The sequence below is a fragment of the Malania oleifera genome, chromosome 2, assembly GCF_029873635.1.
Source record: "Malania oleifera isolate guangnan ecotype guangnan chromosome 2, ASM2987363v1, whole genome shotgun sequence".
NCBI classification, from domain to species: domain Eukaryota; kingdom Viridiplantae; phylum Streptophyta; class Magnoliopsida; order Santalales; family Ximeniaceae; genus Malania; species Malania oleifera.
This window is the reverse complement of record NC_080418.1, coordinates 128777937-128798653: the sequence shown is the minus strand read 5'-3', so window position 1 is coordinate 128798653 and position 20717 is coordinate 128777937. Positions and strand designations below refer to the sequence as shown.

The window sequence follows — 20717 nt, the reverse complement described above, 5'->3', positions numbered from 1 at the left end:
ATAAAGTATAAAGTAAATTTATAATGGTAGTTCACAGTAATAGGATTGGAAAGTAGAAGCATAGTGACATATTATGCTAAAATTGAATTGATTATTTAATATTATCAATTAAATGAATAAGTTCCCCTTTGAGGCATTATGCCCGTAAATTATTAGAGGTGCGTTAATGGGCGGACGACTTTCATCCCTTCGGATTTGGTGTCGTACCATAATTTCCAAAGTGGCGCAATGATGACTAGAGTCCCCGGGTTATCAATATATATATGTTGATATGCTCTAAAATATATAAGTTTATAAGAGGAAGTCAACACCTAGTCATCACTCCCCAAGTCAGACCTACTGACAGGAGCAATTAACTCCAATCCAATAAAGAGGAGGAGAGATTCACGTCGGCACCTTAAATGGGCGGAGTAATACACGTGAGAACTTCATGACCCAAGAGCGATTCACGCCCCTACACCATAAAGACAAATTGACTCCGGGGTCAACCCTAGCCACTATAAGAAGGGATGTGGGAAAGAGGCCAAGGTAAGTCATTCGAAACCCATTCTTACTATTGCATTTAATCTCTCTAAAACATTTCCCTTACTTAGGCATCAGAGTGATCCCCCGGAGTACACCCCGGGTCCTCCAAACCTTTTTTCCTTTCCCATTTCAGGTCACGAAAGTCGAAAGAGTAGTCCCGCTGATTTTATCCCTCAACAGTTGGCGTCGTCTGTGGGAACTTGCTTTTGAGAAGTGATAATCTTGCTCTAAACCTCCGACATCCAAACAATGCCAACCACACGTAGTTCTAGCTCCAGTCCTGCCATCGGAAAGGAGTCGCTCTAGTCCATTCACTCCACACCTACACAACAATTAAAGTTCACCAGGGAAGAATTCCTTGCTTTTCAAAAGAAAATGGAGGATATGTTCAACCTGCTCTTACAACAGAAAAGTTAGGAAGGGCATGTCCCCCATCAACACTAGGTGAACCCCGACGCAACCAAGAAAGTTTATAAGCCAAAGGAGAGCGAGGATAAAACCTACCCCACCAAGAACCACGGAGCTGGAAGAGAGGATCGAGAAAATAGACCAAATAGAGAAAACGATGACATAAGGCAAAATGAACCCCTTCTATGGGGAAGTATCTCTAAGATCCTTGGAGCCGCCATTCACCAAAGAAGTGATGGAGGTTCCACTGCCGAGCAAATCCAAGATGCCCACTTTTGAAAGGTACGAGGGTCTCTCCGATCCAATCAACCATTTTGACACCTTCAGGGTGTTGATGCAGTTGTAAGGCGCTCCTGATGCCATCATGTGCCGAGCTTTTGCAACAACCCTTAAAGATAGTGCCAAGGATTGGTACTGGACCCTGCGACCTGGATCAATTGGTTCCTTCTCAGAGATGGAACAACTATTCACCGGCCACATCCTCAGTAGTTAGAGAATCGTCAAAACATCAGCCCATCTAATGAGCATGGTCCAGGGAGAGAGGGAGATGCTAAAGAAGTTCATGCATCGCTTCAACACCGCGACCCTGGAGATTCGCCACCTAGACATGGGGGTGACTTTGGCAGCTCTGACCACGACCCTTCATGTAAGAACTCGAACCGTGATATATATGCTTAAATAAATAAGAGAGGGGTAAAATTGGAATTTGAACGGGCTTTGTCGATAAAGCCAGAGTTCGTTGACGAAGGCCTTGCATCTCTCGTCGACGAAGTTCAGAGGCTCATCGACGAGGAGAAGCCGAGGGGTTTCAGAAAATCGGAGATCCCAGACTCGTCGACGAGGTCTTGGTCTCGTCGATGAGAAGACTATAGAGCCTCGTCGACGAGGATACAATTCGTCGACGAGAAGGAGCTGGGTCAAAGGGCTATAAATAGAAGTTTTCATTACTTCCAAGCTAAGAAACTCAAATATCTTCTCTCTCTCTCTAGAACTCTCCCTACTTTCTATCTCTCTAGATTTCCTCATCGTTCGTCGCTAGAATCGTAAATCTAAGGTTACCACGAGGATTGTGGAAGGATTCTCTACAAGTTCTACGGATCGGAATCCCGTTTCGGAGATTTTTGGGTTTTTGGCGTAAAATCGAGGTAAGACTCGGTTTTCAATTCTGATATAGTAATTGTGTTTGGAAAATTTTAGTGAGTATATTTTGTACTATTGATTGTAGGTTTTGGAACTTGATTCGTTGTTTAGGGGCCTTAGAGTTTGGGATTTTCTATTCGGGGAAAAGGTAAAGGGAATTGTGTTTATATCGGTTATTTGTGAAATCGGACTCTGTGGAACTGTGGTTCACAGTACTGTGCATGTTTTGACTACTCATTTGGGGGAATCTAATGGAGAAAATTATGGATTTTTCATGATTACATTTTTGGGAAAAAAGGGATGACGGGCTGCATCCTTGGTTTTGTTGAAAATCAAGCGTATATGTTGATTTATACTATGTTATGGGGATGGTCGTGCCTTGACTTGTTTTAAATTGTATATGTTGTAAAACCATGATTTTAGATTACCAAATGAGTATGGTTTGTTTGGTTATATGAGCATGCACGTGTGTGTGATTGGTTGAAATGCTATTAGGAACGCGGTTCCGAATTGTTCTAGGTACTAAGAGTGTCCGACTCTATATTCGAGGGCGTATGAAATCGCTGGCCATAGATTCGTAGAGGTCCAACTTTATATCTGAGGGCATGAGCCTATTCCGGCAGATCAGGTCGAAGGGTGTGGATCCACCAGTTTAGCGCCGGTACGATGCCATGGGAGTCGAGGACTAGCCATGTACCGGTGCCGCCGTGTTTGCGGGTTGGTTACGGGCCAACGCCATATGTCGCAGGCTGGCTTCAAGCCGATGGGTGTGACAACACTAGGATTTTTGATCATGTGTATGTGTGCGTGTATGCAATGTGTAAAATTAGTACTGGACTGCATTTAACTACGTGTATGTTGCATCATAATAGCACTTAAATGCCACACACCGATATAACCTCTGTTCTTCCTTACTGAGAGGTGTCTCACCCCTACTATACGTATATTTTTACAGGTCCTTCGAGTAACCGGAACTAGCGTCCTGGTGTTGGGAGCATAGTGACCGGTGTACTGCGGTTAGCGCTTGGGTAAATGCTAGGACTGTGTCTTGATGGGTTGCCATTTTGGGATGTGTTGGGCACCTAGTTGTACGTTGTATGATAGAACCTGTTCTGCTCTTATATAGACTTTGGTATGGTACTGTATGTATATAGAATGACAGTATTTCCGCTGCGTATATTCAATTGTGTTTGGATGTGTATAGGGTGCTTGGAACCTCACGGGGTCAGACCCTCGTGCTTTGTCTTGTATCTTTGAATGTTTTGTATGATGCAGGGACAGGTTAGAATACATTTTCACCCCTGGGTCCCATTTTCGGGTTTGGGACGTGACACTTTAGCTCGTAAACTTCTTGTACTCTCCTGGGGAGAAGCTGTCGGCTGATATGGGAGAATTGATGGCCCGAGCGCAGAAGTACATCAACTTGGAAGAAATGAAGGACACTAGGGGATATCGCATTGAGATGAAAAGGAAAGGTAATAATTGGGAGACGGGAGAACCCTCCAGATCCACAAAGAGACAGGAGACCAGTACGCTGCTTACCAACTCTAAAATGAGAGGGCACTCCAGTAAGTTCTCCACCTATACACCTCTAAACGCACCGTGTTCTGATGTGCTAATGCATATAAGGAAGAAATACTATGTCTCGTGGTCCGAACCTATGCAAACCCCTTCATATAAACGGAACATTTCCAAGTTCTATCAATTCCATAGGGATCATGGGTACGATACAGAGGAATGTATTCAGCTAAAGAACGAGATTGAACCTTGATCAAAAGGGGATACCTGTCGAGATTCATAAAGAAGGAAGATCGGCAAGGGGAACCTCGCGAGCAGAATAGGCTCAACGGGGACGAGAAGGAAGAACAAATCATAGGGAAAATCGCGGTGATCTTTGGAGGATCCGTTAGTGACAAATATAGCGGAGGTGCTCACAAAAGATATGCTAAGCAGGTACTCTCAACGGAGAGAGGGGAACCAAGCAATAAAGGGAACAAACAAGATGATGTTATCATATTTGACAACGGAGCCGAAGTAGGGGTGCAACAACCGCACGACGACGCATTAGTACTCTCCTTACTAGTGGAAAATTACAAAGTAAGACGTGTATTGATAGATAACGGGAGCTCGGCCAACATTATGTTCTGGTTGGTGCTCGAAGGAATGAAGATTAGCAAGGAACGACTCAAACCAATCTCAACCTCCCTGGTCGGGTTTGGTGGAGACGTAGTTAATCCCTTGGGAACAGTCACACTATCGGTAACAATGGGAATGACCCCATAGCAAGTTACTTCACTAACGAAATTCTTGGTGGTCGATCGGCCATCAGTGTACAACATCATACTAGACCTCCCCTTGCTTAATGTGGTCTAGGCCGTAAGATCAATGTACCACCTCAAAATGAAATTCCTTACTCCGCATGAGACAGGGGTGGTCAAGGGAGATCAAGCAGCGACTTGGAATTACTACGTAATAACACTAAAAGGGAAGACGGAAGTAAGGGAGACCTTAACTGTAGAAGACTTAGAAATAAGGGGGGAATACCCTCAAATTAGCACGGTGGATAAAGACATCACGCGCATACCCCTAAAAGGCAACTAGGAGAGATGCGTGTAGATTGGGAGTCACCTACTTGACACCTTAAGAGCAGAACTAGGCGAGCTGCTTGGTGAATTCGCAGATGTGTTCACTTGGTCAGCCAAAAATATACTGGGTATTAACCCGACAATCATAGAGCACAGGTTGCAGGTTTACCCCAACCACTGACCTGTGAAACAGAAGAAAATGAGTTTTGCGATGGAGTGAATCTAGGTAATTGATGAAGAGGTGACGAAGCTAGTGCAACCCAAGTTCGTTAGGGAGGTTAACTATTCAGAGTGGCTAAACAATGTGGTTTTAGTAAAGAATCTAAATGGAAAATGGCGCACCTGCATAGATTTCACAGACCTAAATAAGGTGTGTCCGAAGGATAGCTTCCCCCTTCCCCGAATTGATCGGCTGGTAAATTCAACCTCAGAGCATGAACTCCTTAGCTTCATGGATGCCTACTCGGGATACAATCAAATCCCAATGCATCGAGCCGATGAAGAGAAAACATCCTTTATCACCGAGAGAGGGCTATATTGTTACCGAGTAATACCCTTCGGACTGAAAAAAGCAGGGGCCACGTATTAGAGATTGGTGAACAGGATATTTAAAGACTAGCTCGGAAAAATGATGGAGGCATACGTAGACGACATGTTGGTGAAAAGTTTAGAAGCCGGGGGCACTACAAAGATCTGAGGGAGACGTTTGAACTATTGCGCAGGTACCAAATGAAACTAAACCCTTCGAAGTGCGTGTTTGGTGTTTCGACAGGAAAGTTTCTTGGGTTTATGGTGACACACAGAGGTATAGAAGTGAACCCAGAAAAAATAAGGGCGCTACTAGAAATGGAGGCCCCACGGACGAAGAAGGAAATCCAAATCTTGACAAGAAGGATAGCCTCCCTAAGGAGGTTTGTCTCCTACTCAGGGGATAAAGGCCTACCCTTCTTCAAGGCACTAAGGAAGAAATGAGGATTTGAATGGGGGGAGGAGAAGAATAAAGCTTTTAAACAACTCAAACTGTATCTCGGCTCCCCACCTCTATGACAAAGGCGAAAATGGGAGAAGACCTCTACTTATACATAGCTTCGACGGCAAATGCAGTCAGCTCGGTCCTAGTTCGAGAAGAAGGTAGGCAGCATAGACCCATATACTACACTAGCAAGGTGCTGAGTGGAGCCGAAAAGAATTATAGTACGGCTGAAAAGGCAGCTTTCTCCATCATTTGTGTCGCACGAAAGCTAAGGCCCTACTTTCAGGCCCACAAGGTAATTGTGTTGACTGACCTACCACTGAGGCAGATTCTTCAGCGGCCGAAGAGTTCGGGGAGGATGATGAAGTGGTCCATTGTATTGGGAGTTCGATGTACAATACCTACCAAGGCCTGCTATCAAGGTCCATGTGTTAGCCGACTTTACAGCCGAAAGACCACCTGAGATAGCAGGAAAGTCAGACGTATGGACACTACACGTTGACGGGTCCTCTAATGCAGCCGAAGGAAGAGCGGGGTTTATCCTCGCAACACCGGATGGTACAAAGACTCTTTATGCATTAATATTGGAGTTTTCGGTGACGAACAATGACGCTGAGTATGAAGCTTTGTTAGTAGGACTATGTTTGGCAGAAGCACTAGGGGTAGCATAGATTAAGGTATCAAGTGACTCTCAGTGTAACGACCTCAAAATTCATACCACTTTAAATATATATATATTTGTGTATCAACATTCATACTTAAGCAGTGGAAACACAAATCATACCATCATTTACATATGTACAAAACAACACCAGAATCTAGTGTCTACAAACCATAGCCATACAAAAATGCCTTTCTATCATCATCTATTCATAATATACCCAACTCTGTCAAAAACTCACCCTAAACCAGGGTGATCAAACAATCTCTCTATCCGCGAGCCTGATCTGCTTACCTAACTGGCTCACCTGAAATTGTTAGAGTAATGGGGTGAGTCGACGCTCAGTAAGTAGAAATATGCTATTATTAGTGTGTGGCAGCTAAGTTAAGAATACTTAAAAATAGCAACTAAACTGTAATGCAATAAATAAACTGTAAAGCATATCTTTCTTTCTCAATTTAAAATATACTGTATCGTCTGTATTTTCTACTTTTCATACTGATATTATCATACTATACTCATCATATACTGTAAAACTGTATACATATATATAATTGTACTTATTCCCTGGGACTCTGTACGGTATGATTTGACCCCTCATGATAGGGTTGTGCGGCCCGTAGGCGGGACTCTATCTGGTCGGCCCTCCAGATAAGTCAATATACTCTACATTAGGTGCGGGACTGGCTGCTACCTCGTCTAACTAGCCCCCTTTATCCAGTGTACTGGGGAGCTGCATCCTCTCCGAGCACAGTTAGATGGTGCCCACACACTATCTGAGATATGTGGTTACACTCTATCTGTATATAGCAATGGTACCGTGCTCTGTAATCTATATCTGTATTGTATCTATCTGTAATCTTTCCACAGGGATCTGATACTATATACATATATACATATATACTCATTTACTGTTTTTGCCATGTTTCCAAAATTACCATCATACTATCTTTCTAAAATGTAAATACTATAAACTCTGTATACTGTATCTATAGCATCTTGATGGTACCTCTATATATATATATATATATATATATATATGTATATAGATATATATATATATATATATATATCTATTTCATGAAACTATTCGTATAAAAGCTGTGTATGCATGTACAATTCTCGATATAATATTATGTGAATATATATCTGTATCTGCATATTCTGTATAACTCCATACACTGGGAAAAACTATGTAAACTGTATATACTGTCTACTTTCATGCATTCAGTATAGTATGATATATATATCTATATTATAAAAGCTATATAAATTGCATTGTCACATAAAAGTCTACGTAGGCCACACAAGTATTTAAACTCATAATCTGTAAATACTGTATAATAAACTGGTATAAACATGTGTCAATAAAATCTCTAATAGCATTATGAAAACTCCTAGCATAGCATATTTCCCTTACATTAATTTTGGAAAGCCCCTTAAAAATTCTAGCTCTATACCCGCAGGATTCCTAGATCAATATCTTGAAAACATAATCCCCCAGAACAAAACATCAGTATTTCTTAGCTTACATCATTTCCTATAACTGCCAGGAAGTCAAAAACTGAATAAAAGACCTTACCCTGAATTTGGGATGAAATCCAACTTCGTTTTCCCGACGATCCGCTCTGGCAGACTTGTAGAGAATCTCGCCAGGAGCGTCGTGGTAGCCTCAGATCTTCAATCCAGCGAGAAACGGGCTTGGAAACGAAGAGAGAAGTGAGAGAGAGTCGTAGAGAGAGAGAGGAGAGAGAGAGAGAGGGGCGCTGAAAATGACGAAATTTCCCAGTTTACCTCCATTTATACTGCTAGATTCGTCGACGAGACACGTCACCTCTTTGATGAGTCTTTCATTAAATTCTTCGACGAGCCCCTGTATTCATCGACGAAATTCAGGCTGCTCCATACCCCCTCTTGGTATTTTCTCGTCAACGATGCCCTGAATTCGTCAACGAATTTCCTTATGTACTCGTCGACAAAGCCCTGTATTCATCGAAGAGTTTCCTTATGCACTCGTCGACGAAGCCCTGTATTCGTCGACGAGTTCTGGCAATCTCTTGAAATCATTATTATCTTCAAAATGCGATGTCATCGACGAACGCGACTGCCTCCTTCTGTTTTTGTTTCCATTTTCCTCTCTCTTTAACATTGAATATCAATATTTTCCGGGTCGTTACATTCTCCATTCCTTGCAAAATTTCGTCCTCGAAATTTACTAGCTGGATCTCATCAATACACTTCATCATTTTATAGAAGAAAAAGGGGTCTACTTATTTTATTTCATGCCCTCACTTGTGGCGGAGGAATACCGTGGTTACATTTATGTTCTGGGAGATTACATATATAAACTAAAAACTATCTACTACGGGTATCTCTGTCTAATCTGCTCCTCAAGCTCCTAAGAGGCTTCCTCTATAGCATGGTTCTTCCACGAAACTTTAACTAACTGTATTTCTTTAGTGCGTAAAGTCTGAACTTTTCTATCCAAAATATGTATTGGTATTCTTCATACGCCAATGAATCCTTAAGCTCTATCTCTACATAGCTAATGATGTGGGATGGGTCTGGGACGTATTTCCTTAACATGGTAACGTGAAACACGTCATGAATACTAGCTAAAGCTGGCAGCAAAGCTAGCCTGTACGCAACTGATCCTATTCTCTCAAGTATTTCAAAAGGGCTAATATACCTAGGGCTCAACTTGCCATTCTTCCCAAACCTCATAACTCTTTTCAAAGGAGCTATCTTCAAAATACTCGATCTCCCACATCAAATTCCAACTCTGGCGGTGAGTATCTGCGTAATTTTTCTGCCGACTCTGTGTTGTATTAATTCTTTCTCTAGTTAATCAAACTTTGTCGGACGGCTGTTGTATTATCTCAGGACCCAAAACTCGCCTTTCACCTACTTTATCCCAAAAGAGAGGAGAACGACATCTCCTTTCATATAATGCTTTGTATGGAGCCATGCCAATACTAGCCTGATAGCTATTATTGTAAGCGAACTCAACCAATGGCATAAACTGAATCCAATTGCCCCCAAAATAAAGCACATAAGCACAAAGCATATCTTCTAATATCTGAATGGTCCTCTCCGTCTGACCATTAGTCTGGGGATGGAAAGCAGTGCTAAAAGCTAGCTGCGTACCCATAGCTTCCTGAAAACTTTTCCAGAATTGTGAAGTAAACCGAGGATCTCGGTCTGAGACTATGGATACTAGTACTCCATGAACACGAACTATCTCTCGAACATATATCTCTGCCAACCTGTTCATGGAATAACCAATTTTAATAGGGATAAAATGGGCGGTCTTCATCAAACGATCAACAACTACCCAAATTGCATTCAATCCCTACCGCACTGGTGGTAACTCCGTAACAAAATCCATAAAAACGTGGTCCCACTTCCACTCCGGAATAAACAATGGCTGCAACTGTCCTGCTGGTCTCTAGTGCTCAGCTTTAACCTGCTGACACGTTAAGCATTGCTGAACAAACTCAGCTATCTCCCTCTTCATTCCACTCCACCAGAAATACTCTCGCAAATCCCTGTACATTTTAGTATTTGCCGGGATGAATCGTGTATAGGGATCTGTGTGCCTCCTCCAGTATAGTCTTCTTGATCTCAGTATCTGCAGGAACACATAGCCTAGTACGAAATCACAGAGCTCCATCATCTGATATGCTGAACTCCTCACCCTGTCCATCACGTACTCTAGCCCTCACTGTTGCCAACTCTATGTCATCATCTTGAGCTGCCTTAATCCTCTCATAAAATGTAGGCTGAACCACTAAGCTGGAAATAACTGCCTGAGGACTCTCCTCCACCAATTCTATACTGAGCCTCTCCAAGTCCACCAGAATCAAGTGCTGAATCTCCATAGCTGCCAGCACGGATCCCCCTGATTTCCTGCTCAGGGCATCTGCCACTACATTTGCTTTTCCTAAGTGGTAGCTAATTGTGTAATCAAAGTCTTTAATAAGTTCTAGCCACCTTCTTTGTCTCATATTTAACTTTTTTTGAGTGAAGAAATATTTCAGGCTCTTGTGATTCGTGAAAATCTCGCACTTTCCACCTTATAAATAATGCCTCCAGATCTTGAAAGCATACACCACTGCAGCAAGCTTTAAATCATGGACAAGATAATTATTATCATATTCTTTAAGCTGTCTAGACGCATAACCAATGACCCTTCCGTGTTGCATCAACACGCATCGAAGACCCTTCAAAGAGGCATCACTGTATATCACAAAACCATCCTCCCCTGATGGAATAGCCAGTACTGGAGCAAAAACTAACCGCTACTTTAACTCTTGAAAGCTCTGCTCACAGTCATCAGTCCATTCAAATTTTACATTTTTCCTCGTAAGTATAAATCGCATTGTCACATAAAAGTCTACTTAGGCCACACAAGTATTTAAACTCATTATCTGTAAATACTGTATAATAAACTGGTATAAACATGTGTCGATGAAATCTCTAATAGCATTATGAAAACTCCTAGCATAGCATATTTCCCTTACATTAATTTTGGAAAGCCCCTTAAAAATTTTGGCTCTATACACGCAGGTTTCCTAGATCAACATCTTGAAAATACAATCTCTCAGAACAAAACATCAGTATTTCTTAGCTTACATCATTTCCTATAACTGCCAGGAAGTCAAAAACTGAATAAAATACCTTACCCTGAATTTGGGATGAAATCCAACTTCGTTTTCCCGACGATCCGCTCCGACAGACTTGTAGAGAATCTCGCCAGGAGTGTCGTGATAGCCTCAGATCTTTGATCTGGCGAGAAACAGGCCCGAAAACGAAGAGATAAGTGAGAGAGAGTCGTAGAGAGAGAGAGAGGAGAGAGAGAGGGGCGCTGAAAATGACGAAATTTTTCGGTTTCCCTCCATTTATACTATCATATTCGTCGACGAGACATGTCACCTCATCAACGAGTCTTTCATTAAATTCGTTGACGAGTCCCTGTATTCTTCGATGAAATTCAGGCTGCTCCATACCCCCTCTCGGTATTTTCTCGTCGACAATGCCCTGAATTCGTCGACGAATTTCCTTATGTACTCGTCGACAAAGCCCTGTATTCGTCGACGAGTTTCCTTATGCACTCGTCAAAGAAGCCCTGTATTCGTCGACGAGTTCTGGTAATCTTTTGAAATTATTATTATCTTCAAAATGCGATGTCATTGGCGAACGCAAGCCTACTGCCTCCTTCCATTTTTGTTTCCATTTTCCTCTCTCTTTAACATTAAATATCAATATTTTCTGGGTCGTTACATTCTCCCCTCTGTGGTAGAGCAGGATAAAGGAGAATTTGAGGCTAGGTATCAGAAAATGAAGAAGTATCTAGCCAAGGCCCAAGAATATGCTAAGACATTGATTTAGTTCGATAACACGTTCCAAGAGCCAAGAACACCAAGGCTAATGCGCTCACGAAATTAGCCTCAGCCACTAGCTTGGAATGGAGAGCTGCTATTTACCTAGAGTGAGTCGGAAAACCCTCATATGAGGAGGGCAGTGTCAACTTGCTGGACTCTGAAATCAACGAATGGGACTGGAGCCTCTGGTGCAATACCCCCACGATAGATCCCTACTAGAGGAAAAAAAGGAGTCCCTAAAGGTGAGGAGGAAGGTGGATAGGTACACACTCATAAACCAAAAGCTATATAGATAATCTATAATGCTTCCATATCTTCGGTGTCTGAGTAATAAAGAAGGAGAGTGCATATTAAGGGAAATCCACGAAGGGGTATGTGGAAATAATCTAGCCAGCAGGGCTCTAGCTTACAAGGCTTTGCGGCACAGATTTTACTAGCCCACAATGAGGAAGGACGCGGTCGAGTTCGTCAAAAGGTGTGACAACTGCCAGCGGTGCGAGGGAGTACCTTATGTGCCGTCCAATCCTCTCTCCCCTTTAACCAGTCCTTGTCCCTTCGCCCAGTGGGGATGGGACATCTTGGGACCTATACCTCCAGCCACCGGCCAAAGGAAGTTCTTGTTGGTGGCAATCAATTACTTCATTAAGTGGGTAGAGGTCGAAGCCCTGGTCGACATAACCGAGCGAAACATCACACGCTCGTTTGGACATCAGTGGTTTACCGGTTCGGAATCCCATTGGCCATAGTCACTAATCACGGGAGACAGTTCGACAATGAGCGATTCAAAAAATTATGTTCTGACTTGTCCATTAAACTCTGGTTTGGTTCAGTGGCACACTGATTATGCGTCAAAACTACATAATTGGACACTTCAACTCGGTTTTTATGACTTATATTTTTAATTAAATATCCAAATTTGTCCAATATTTTAATAAAGTCTCAAAATTATCATTCTTGAGTTTTATTGTGCAATTTATGAATTTTTGATAATTTTTTAACGCAGGAAAAGTCCCGAGAATCAAAACCGACATCTATTCGTATTTCGTGCATAACTTTTCGTTCGAGCTCTGATCGAGACGATTCAAATTTTTAGAAAAAAAGGAAATGATTATCTACAACTTTCATGTTTCTAGCTTTGAGAGATACGGACGTTTACTAGGTCAAAATTGGCTTTGAAAATTCAAAATGGATTAGGTGTTAACAAAAAGAACAAAGAAGAAAAAAATAAAATAAATAGATGAGTTGATTTGACCCGGCCATGCAGCCGAGTCATTCTTTTGAGTGCTGGGTGCTAGGTGTGTGGGTGAGTTTGTGTTGTTTCTTTTTTTTCTTTTTTGCTTTGAAAAGTCAAAGAAAGGGGCTAGAAAGGAAAAAAAAAAAAAGGAAAGGAACTAGTTTTTAGGTTTTCTTTTAGGGGAAGTCTTCAAAGGAGTCGTGTGGGGGGCTGCTGCGGGTGGCGGACTGCTGCACAAGGAAGATCACAGTAGCAGCAGCTGCTGTGTTGGAGAGCTTCTCACGGCAACCTTCACTCTCTCTCTCTCTCTCTCTCTCTCTCTCTCTCTCTCTCTCTCTCTCTCTCTCTCTTATGTTTAGATTTTTTTTTTTTATGGTTGTTTCAATACTTTATTTGTCTAGTTTAATATTAGATTGAATATTTTTCTTCACTTTATTATTTGAATAGTTTATGGATTAATTAAATTCTTGTTCTTTTTATTTTTTTATTTTGAATGATTCAAAACAGCTTTAAGTTGTTTAATTTAGTATACATTGAAGCTAATGTTTGGAATGATTTTAGGTTAGATTAATTAGTTCTTTAGTTTTAGTATACAACTAGAATATTATTCTTTTAATTTATTTTTATTTTATTTTATTATTGCAATGGTTTATTGTGGAATTAATTTGACTCGAAAAATTGGGATTGCAAGCATGAGTGGTTAAGTTCGGTAACTCGGGTTGTGGGTCAACGTCATTTGTTTTCCATGGTTTATTAGTTCTCCTAAGATATTATTGATAAACTTTTATTTGGTTAAAACCGAAAATTGAAGGCATAGTTGATAAATCGCTGGCTCTTATTTCTTGTTTTGTTGTTGACGTTAGACACATAAAAACCTTGATTTAATCTAGGATTTTAATCAACTAATTTTTACATAAAATTCGGTTGATGCTTAATGCGAGTTTTTATTTTCTTCCGTTTGAATGTGGCCAATTTACTCGATCTTTAGTAATAAAATTTCATCTTATTAATGCCTTGATTGGATTAACAAGAAGAGGAGTAAGACCTAGGAAATTAGTAAAGGGTGGAAGCAAACAGATGTTGAACCCGTAACCCGAGTGTTTGGTAAAATTGTTTCAGTTAATCTGTTTAGTTTTGGTTGCGTTATTAGATTTACATTTTTGGAAAATTGATAAAATTTCAGTTTCATTTTGATAGTTTACTCAAGCTTCTCTCACTTTTCAAAATCGTAAAAGACTAAAATGATTTTCAAACCCCATTTTTCAGCAATAGAATTTCACTAAATTTACATAAATACTTTGATACTCAGTGGTCCCTGTGGAATACGATCCTGGACTCATCCTTGATACAACTTGACACTTCTGCACTTGGAAGCACAACTCAGAATGAGTCAAGTTTTTGGCGCCGTTGCCGGGGACCAATTGGTGTCATCAAAGTATTTCTCAGATTTCAGAGAGGGTACTTATAGAGCTGTGAATGTCTTCAGAGCCTGGGTAACATCTACTTCCTCTCCTTTGACCTGTTTGCTTTTATTGCGTTTATACTGAGTTTGTATGACTGGTTGGGCATGAGATAACACATTTAAACTAGTTAGGACAAACTCATCCATCTCATCATTGAGTGAACTTATTTCACTTGAATCACTTGAATCACCATCTGACACACGTAGCACCATGACTGAGAATGAACCTCATGATATGGAGAACCCTAATAGGACACTTAGAGAATATTTTCAACCTATTAGGACCAGTACCCCATCCTGCATTATTCTACCTTTGAATGCAAAAACTTTTAATCTTAAACCTAGGATGATTCCATTGTTACCTCATTTTCATGACATTGAATCTGAAAACCCATATTTGCATATTAAAGAGTTTGAAGAAGTGTGTTCCACATTCATGGATAGAACATGCACTGAAGAGGTAATAAGACTGAAATTGTTTCCCTTTTCTTTAAAAGACAAGGCAAAAACCTGGTTTTATTCCTTAAGGCCAAGATCCATTGGGACTTGGTGAGAAATGCAAACTGAGTTTTTAAAGAAATTTTTTCCCATGCAAGGAAGTAATGCTTTGAGAAGACAAATCATGAATTTTTGCCAAAAGGATGTGAAAACATTTTATCAATGTTGGGAACGTTTCAAAGAACTCTTAAATGCATGTCCTCACCATGGGTATGAGAATTGGAGGGTCATCAGTTTTTTCTATTAGAGGTTGCAACCAAAGATGAGGCAATTTGTAGAAACAATGTGCAATGGTGAGTTTTTCAATAAAGGGCCTGAAGAAGCTTTTGACTATTTTGATTATTTGGCTAAAAACACCCAATCTTGGGTTGTCTCTGATGTGTATGATAGACCTGAAAAGCAAAAATGTATTAGTGGGGGTGGTAAGTATCAATTGGAAGAAGTTGATGATTTGAATGCTAGGCTTGCATTGATGTCCAAAAGGTTAGATTCCATTGAGCTTAAGGAGGTAAATGAAATGCATGTTTTACCATCATCTTCTAAAAAATGCAGCATATGTGAGGATCTAGGGCATGTGACTGATGCATGTCCAACTATTCCTGCTCTTAAGGAAGTTTTTCTTGATCAATCTAATCCGGTGTATATGGTTTCTGAGATTTCTTCTGAACCTTATTCTAATAGTTACGATGCAGGTTGGAGGAGTCATCCAAATTTCAGCTGGAAAAATGACCAAGTGGGGCCATCTCCATAGGAGCAAAGTTAATACATTCCTTATGTAGCATCTGGCCAAGACTCAGGACCCTCTTACTTTGCAAATCAGCCTCCTCCAATGCATTGAAGGGAAATGGCAGATCCCATTTAGCAGCTAACTATTAGCCTGCAACAGTTCATGGCAAGTTAAAATGTGATCAACTCTCAAACTTCTCAAGCCATCAACGAGATAAGCATCGATTTGACTAGGCTGAACACATTATTGAATGCTTTGGAGATAGATGAATCCAAATTTCAAGCCCAGCTAGATACTCAAGTGCATATTGCAATAATGGGACCGTTATCCTCTATTTAAGCAAATGCCAATGATTGCAATGCCAAAGCAAATCTCAACAGTGGTAAGGTGACTGGTGCATCAAATGAAGAAGTTGAGCATAATGGTGAGCGTTTAACCTTCAAGGAACCAGGTATAAATTTTAATGTTAATGCTTCTAAAGAACCAAAGGTAACTATTCCGAAAACTTTTCCTCAAAAACCGGTTCTTAAAGAAGTATATTTCCTGGAAACTATACTTGATAAGGATCCTTTCTTGTTAAAACAAGAAAGACAATTTGAAAATGTGTTGCCTGATATTGTGGAGAGCATTGATTTATTCAGAGATCATTTCTATGCAGATAACAAAACTTACCCATTGTGGCGGCACAAATTTGGAGACCCGCGAGTTCAATTTATAAATCTACACCCACTGGACGAAATTCCTCCTACGCCTCCTCCAGACACACTATGATGTTTTGCTTTCCTTTGTTTTCATTTTGTTTCATTCTGTCTTATTTTCAGTTTATTGATAGGAACATTTTCCTTTAGTTCAGTTTTCCTTTTCCATTATTTCTCCACCTAGGTATGCCCTACTTTTCCCGTGCACAGTTTTTCTATTTCCCCTATACTTTCACATTGAGGACAATGTTCCATTTTAGTTGGGGGGGGGGGGGGGGTGGAAGAGAAATTATCCTGTGGTTTGCATGTTTTAAACATATGTTGGTTTACCTTGGGAAAATACTGTTATGGAGCTCAAAGCATGCTAAATTCCTTATTTGTGAACGTTACATGCCAAGTTTTTTTTTTTTTCCTTGAGGATATGGAACATGTAGGATGTAGTGCAATCAAAAGGTTTAAATCAAAAGAGATTTTTATCCATTTCACTTAGTTTCATCTAAGGGAAGGAGGTTGAAAGTCTTACTACACACACTACACAGGTTAGAAAACTTAGAACGACTACCTTAGACCATTTTTGGTCGATATACACTTCAATTGTTTGGGACTCTAATGAACCATATCCTAATGGCTTAAAAAAAAGGGGGGATTGAAGCAAATGAAAATAAGAAACAAGCTAGGGATTGATTGAAAAAAAAAATCAAAAAAAGAAAAGAAAAAAGGGAAGCAATTGTGTATTGGAAAGGGCTACCTATTACCGGGGACCTAACTAAACAAAAAAAGTGGGTACCTTTTGAAGCGTAGTAGCGTGAAAGCCACCGTTATACATTTATGCACTGGAAATGGCTACCTACTACCGGGGTCCTAACTAATAAAAAAAAAGTGGGTACCTTTTAAAGTGTAATAGTGTGAAAGCCGTCAATACAATGATTTTGAATTAGAGTAAGACCGTGCGGTTGTCTTTGACTAATTGTTGTGATTGAAACCGTTAATGCCTATTGGTAGTCAATTTTGGAGTTCTGACCATTTCGTGTACACGTAAGCTGTGTTACACTCCATTACCTTGGTTGAGTTACTTAGATGGTGTATAAATTTTTTAGTTGATATTTAACTTGGGTTAATTAGTGTCCTGTGCTCCTAAACTCATTGAGCATATTTTTCATGGCATGTGATTTTCATAAGTATTGAAATTTTAGTTGTCACTCCCTTGGTTTGAATGCATTCATGTTATTTGTTAGAGACTAGCAAAACGTTAGTTGGGAGGTGTGCTTACGCGTCAAAACTACGTAATTGGGCACTTTAACTCGGTTTTTACGGATTATATTTTTAATTAAATATCCAAATTTGTCTAATATTTTAATAAAGTGTAAAAATTATCATTCTTGAGTTTTATTGTGCAATTTACGAATTTTTGATAATTTTTTATCGCAAGAAAAGTCCCGGGAATTAAAACCGATATTTGTTCGTATTTCACGCATAACTTTTTCGTTTGAGCTCCGATCGAGACGATTCAAATTTCTAGAGAAAGAGGAAATGAAGATCTACAACTTTCATGTTTATAGATTTGAGAGATACAGACGTTTACTAGGTCAAAATTGGCTTTGAAAATTAAAAATGGGTTAGGTGTTAACAAAAAAAAGAAAGAAGAAAAAAATAAAATAAATAGATGAGTTGATTTGACCTGGCCTTGCAGCCGGGTCATTCTTTTGAGTGCTGGGCGCTGGGTGTGTGGGTGAGTTTGTGTTGTTTCTTTTGTTTCTTTTTTGCTTTGAAAAGTCAAAGAAAGGGACTAGAAAGGAAAAAAAAAAGGAAAGGAACTAGTTTTTAGGTTTTCTTTTTAGGGAAATCTTCAAGGGAGTCGTGTGGGGGGCTGCTGCGGGCGGCGGACTGCTGCACAAGGAAGATCACAGCAGCAGCAGTTGCTGTGTTGGAGAGCTTCTCACTGCAACCTTCACTCTCTCTCTCTCTCTCTCTCTCTCTCTCTCTCTCTCTCTCTCTCTCTCTCTCTCTTTTATGTTTAGGTATTTTTTTTAATGGTTGTTTCAATACTTTATTTGTCTAGTTTAATATCAGATTGAATATTTTTCTTCACTTTATTATTTGAATAGTTTATGGATTAATTAAATTCTTGTTCTTTTTATTTTGTTATTTTGAATGATTCAAAATTACTTTAAATTGTTTAATTTAGTATACATTGAAGCTAATGTTTGGAATGATTTTAGGTTAGATTAATTAGTTCTTTAGTTTTAGTATACAACTAGAATATTATTCTTTTAATTTGTTTTTATTTTATTTTATTATTGCAATGGTTTATTGTGGAATTAATTTGACTCGAAAAATTGGGATTGCAAGCATGAGTGGTTAAGTTCGGTAACTCGGGTTGTGGGTCAACGTCATTTGTTTTCCATGGTTTATTAGTTCTCCTAAGATATTATTGATAAACTTTTATTTGGTTGAAACCGAAAATTGAAGGCATAGTTGATAAATCGCTGGCTCTTATTTCTTGTTTTGTTGTTGACGTTAGGCACATAAAAACCTTGATTTAATCTAGGATTTTAATCAACTAATTTTTACATAAAATTCGGTTGATGCTTAATGCGAGTTTTTATTTTCTTTCGTTTGGATGTGACCAATTTACTCGATCTTTAGTAATAAAATTTCATCTTATTAATGCCTTGATTGGATTAACAAGAAGAGGAGTAAGACCTAGGAAATTAGTAAAGGGTGGAAGCAAACAGACGTTGAACCCGTAACCCGAGTGTTTGGTAAAATTGTTTCAGTTAATCTATTTAGTTTTGGTTGCATTATTAGATTTACATTTTTGGAAAATTGATAAAATTTCAGTTTCAAGTTTACTCAAGCTTCTCTCACTTTTCAAAATCATTAAAGACCAAAAAGATTTTCAAACCCCATTTTTCAGCAACAGGATTTCACTAAACTTGCATAAATACTTTGATACTCAGTGGTCCCTGTGGAATACGATCCTGGACTCATCTTTGATACAACTTGACACTTCTGCACTTGGAAGCACAACTCAGAACGAGTCACACACCCCCAAAGTAATGGTCAGGTGGACAACATGAATTGAATGATATTGTATAGCTTATGGACATGGCTCGACTCAGTGCAAGGCAGGCGGGTAGAAGAATTCCCCTGCATCATCTGGGCATACCACACTACCCAACGAGCAGCCACAGGGAAAACCCCATTTATGCCCGCGTTTGGTGTGGAAGCCATCATCCCTGTAGAAGTGGGGATCCCCTCTTGGCAAAGGAAAAACTTTGATGAGAAAAACAACAGTGAAGAGCTCAGGGTGGAGATAGACTTACTAGAAGAGAGACAGGAGCAGGCAAGCTTGAAAATTGCCACATACCAGCAAATGGTAGCGAAGTACTACAATACCCGCGTAAGAGTGCGGAACTTCCAACCCGAAGACCTGGTCCTCAGGAAGGCGTGAACTAGCCCACTAGAACTAGGGCCGCACAAGCTAAAACCAACATGGGAAGGATCGTACCGGGTCACAACAAAAATAAAATTAGGGATGTACAAATTAGAGGACGTAGAGGGAACAAAGATTAAAAATAAGTAAAACTTTGATATGCTAAAAAAAAATATTACTCTTGAGCGTTTCGGACAACGTAGTAGTAGAATACCCAATACAACAATTGTAACGTCAATAAACTAAAAATGCATTACATCATGTTGAATAAAGCTACAGATGAAATTATTTCAATAGATCAGCTTGCCTTGCTCCCCTCTCCAGGTTCCTCTTCCTTCCCCTTGCCCTCCTCGCCCATCTCTTCCATGGAATCGAAACTCTCACCACCGTACCAGTGTGAACACACACCATCCAAGGGAAGGTGAGGGTGCATAGTCCTCACCTGCTCTCGGCACCTCCTAAACCCTACTCGATAAGTTTTGGCAGTGTCCATGACAAACCATGTTGAATCCTTATACTCCATTACTGTAGCTCAGGTGGCATCAGCAGCAACAACAGGTAGCTTCTCCCTATGGATCCGTTTGATCTCTGCCTGAAGGGCCTGCACACGGATCTCGGCATCGCAGAGCTCATTCTAGGAGACAACATACTTTTCCTGGGCATCCAAGGTTTGTCGATACATCTTGGCAACCTTCTCTTCTTGTGCCAAGGCCATCGTCTCCAGTTGAGGAAAAAAAAAGGGAAGAACAGGTTAAAAAATAAAAATAAAAAACTCCAAGGAGAAAAAGAAGAGTGCAATCAAAAAACATGAATTAAATAGATTCCTGGTAGGTGGTGTGCCAAATCTTCGTTGAAAGGACGTCGAGTAGAGAACACTGGGCCTGCACAAAATCTTCCACATGGACCGCCTTGCGCAGCGTGGGAGCAAAATGGGTCGGCTTGTGGAAAATTACCTCATTATAAACTATAGGGATCGGGGGGATGCG

General features: G+C 40.2%; 2 protein-coding genes and 1 non-coding gene across 3 annotated transcripts; 2 read left to right on the top strand and 1 right to left on the bottom strand.

Moving 5' to 3' along the window:
* Nucleotides 1-1459: 1459 nt before the first annotated feature.
* On the top strand, nt 1460-5593 carry LOC131148363 (uncharacterized). Its single transcript, XM_058098077.1, has 6 exons — nt 1460-1579; nt 3349-3354; nt 3446-3723; nt 3852-4332; nt 4885-5073; nt 5381-5593. Exons 1-6 carry the CDS (start codon nt 1460-1462, stop codon nt 5591-5593), a joined length of 1287 nt encoding a protein of 428 aa, XP_057954060.1.
* A 123-nt stretch (nt 5594-5716) lies between these two features.
* Nucleotides 5717-19749, top strand: LOC131148362 (uncharacterized). The gene is made up of 4 exons (XM_058098076.1): nt 5717-5926; nt 15481-15562; nt 15938-16048; nt 19418-19749. The coding sequence occupies exons 1-4, from the start codon at nt 5717-5719 to the stop codon at nt 19747-19749; spliced, it is 735 nt and encodes a 244-aa protein (XP_057954059.1).
* On the bottom strand, nt 14976-15083 carry LOC131150010 (small nucleolar RNA R71). Its single transcript, XR_009135397.1, has one exon. It is a non-coding gene; the product is annotated as a small nucleolar RNA R71 (small nucleolar RNA).
* Nucleotides 19750-20717: the final 968 nt, after the last annotated feature.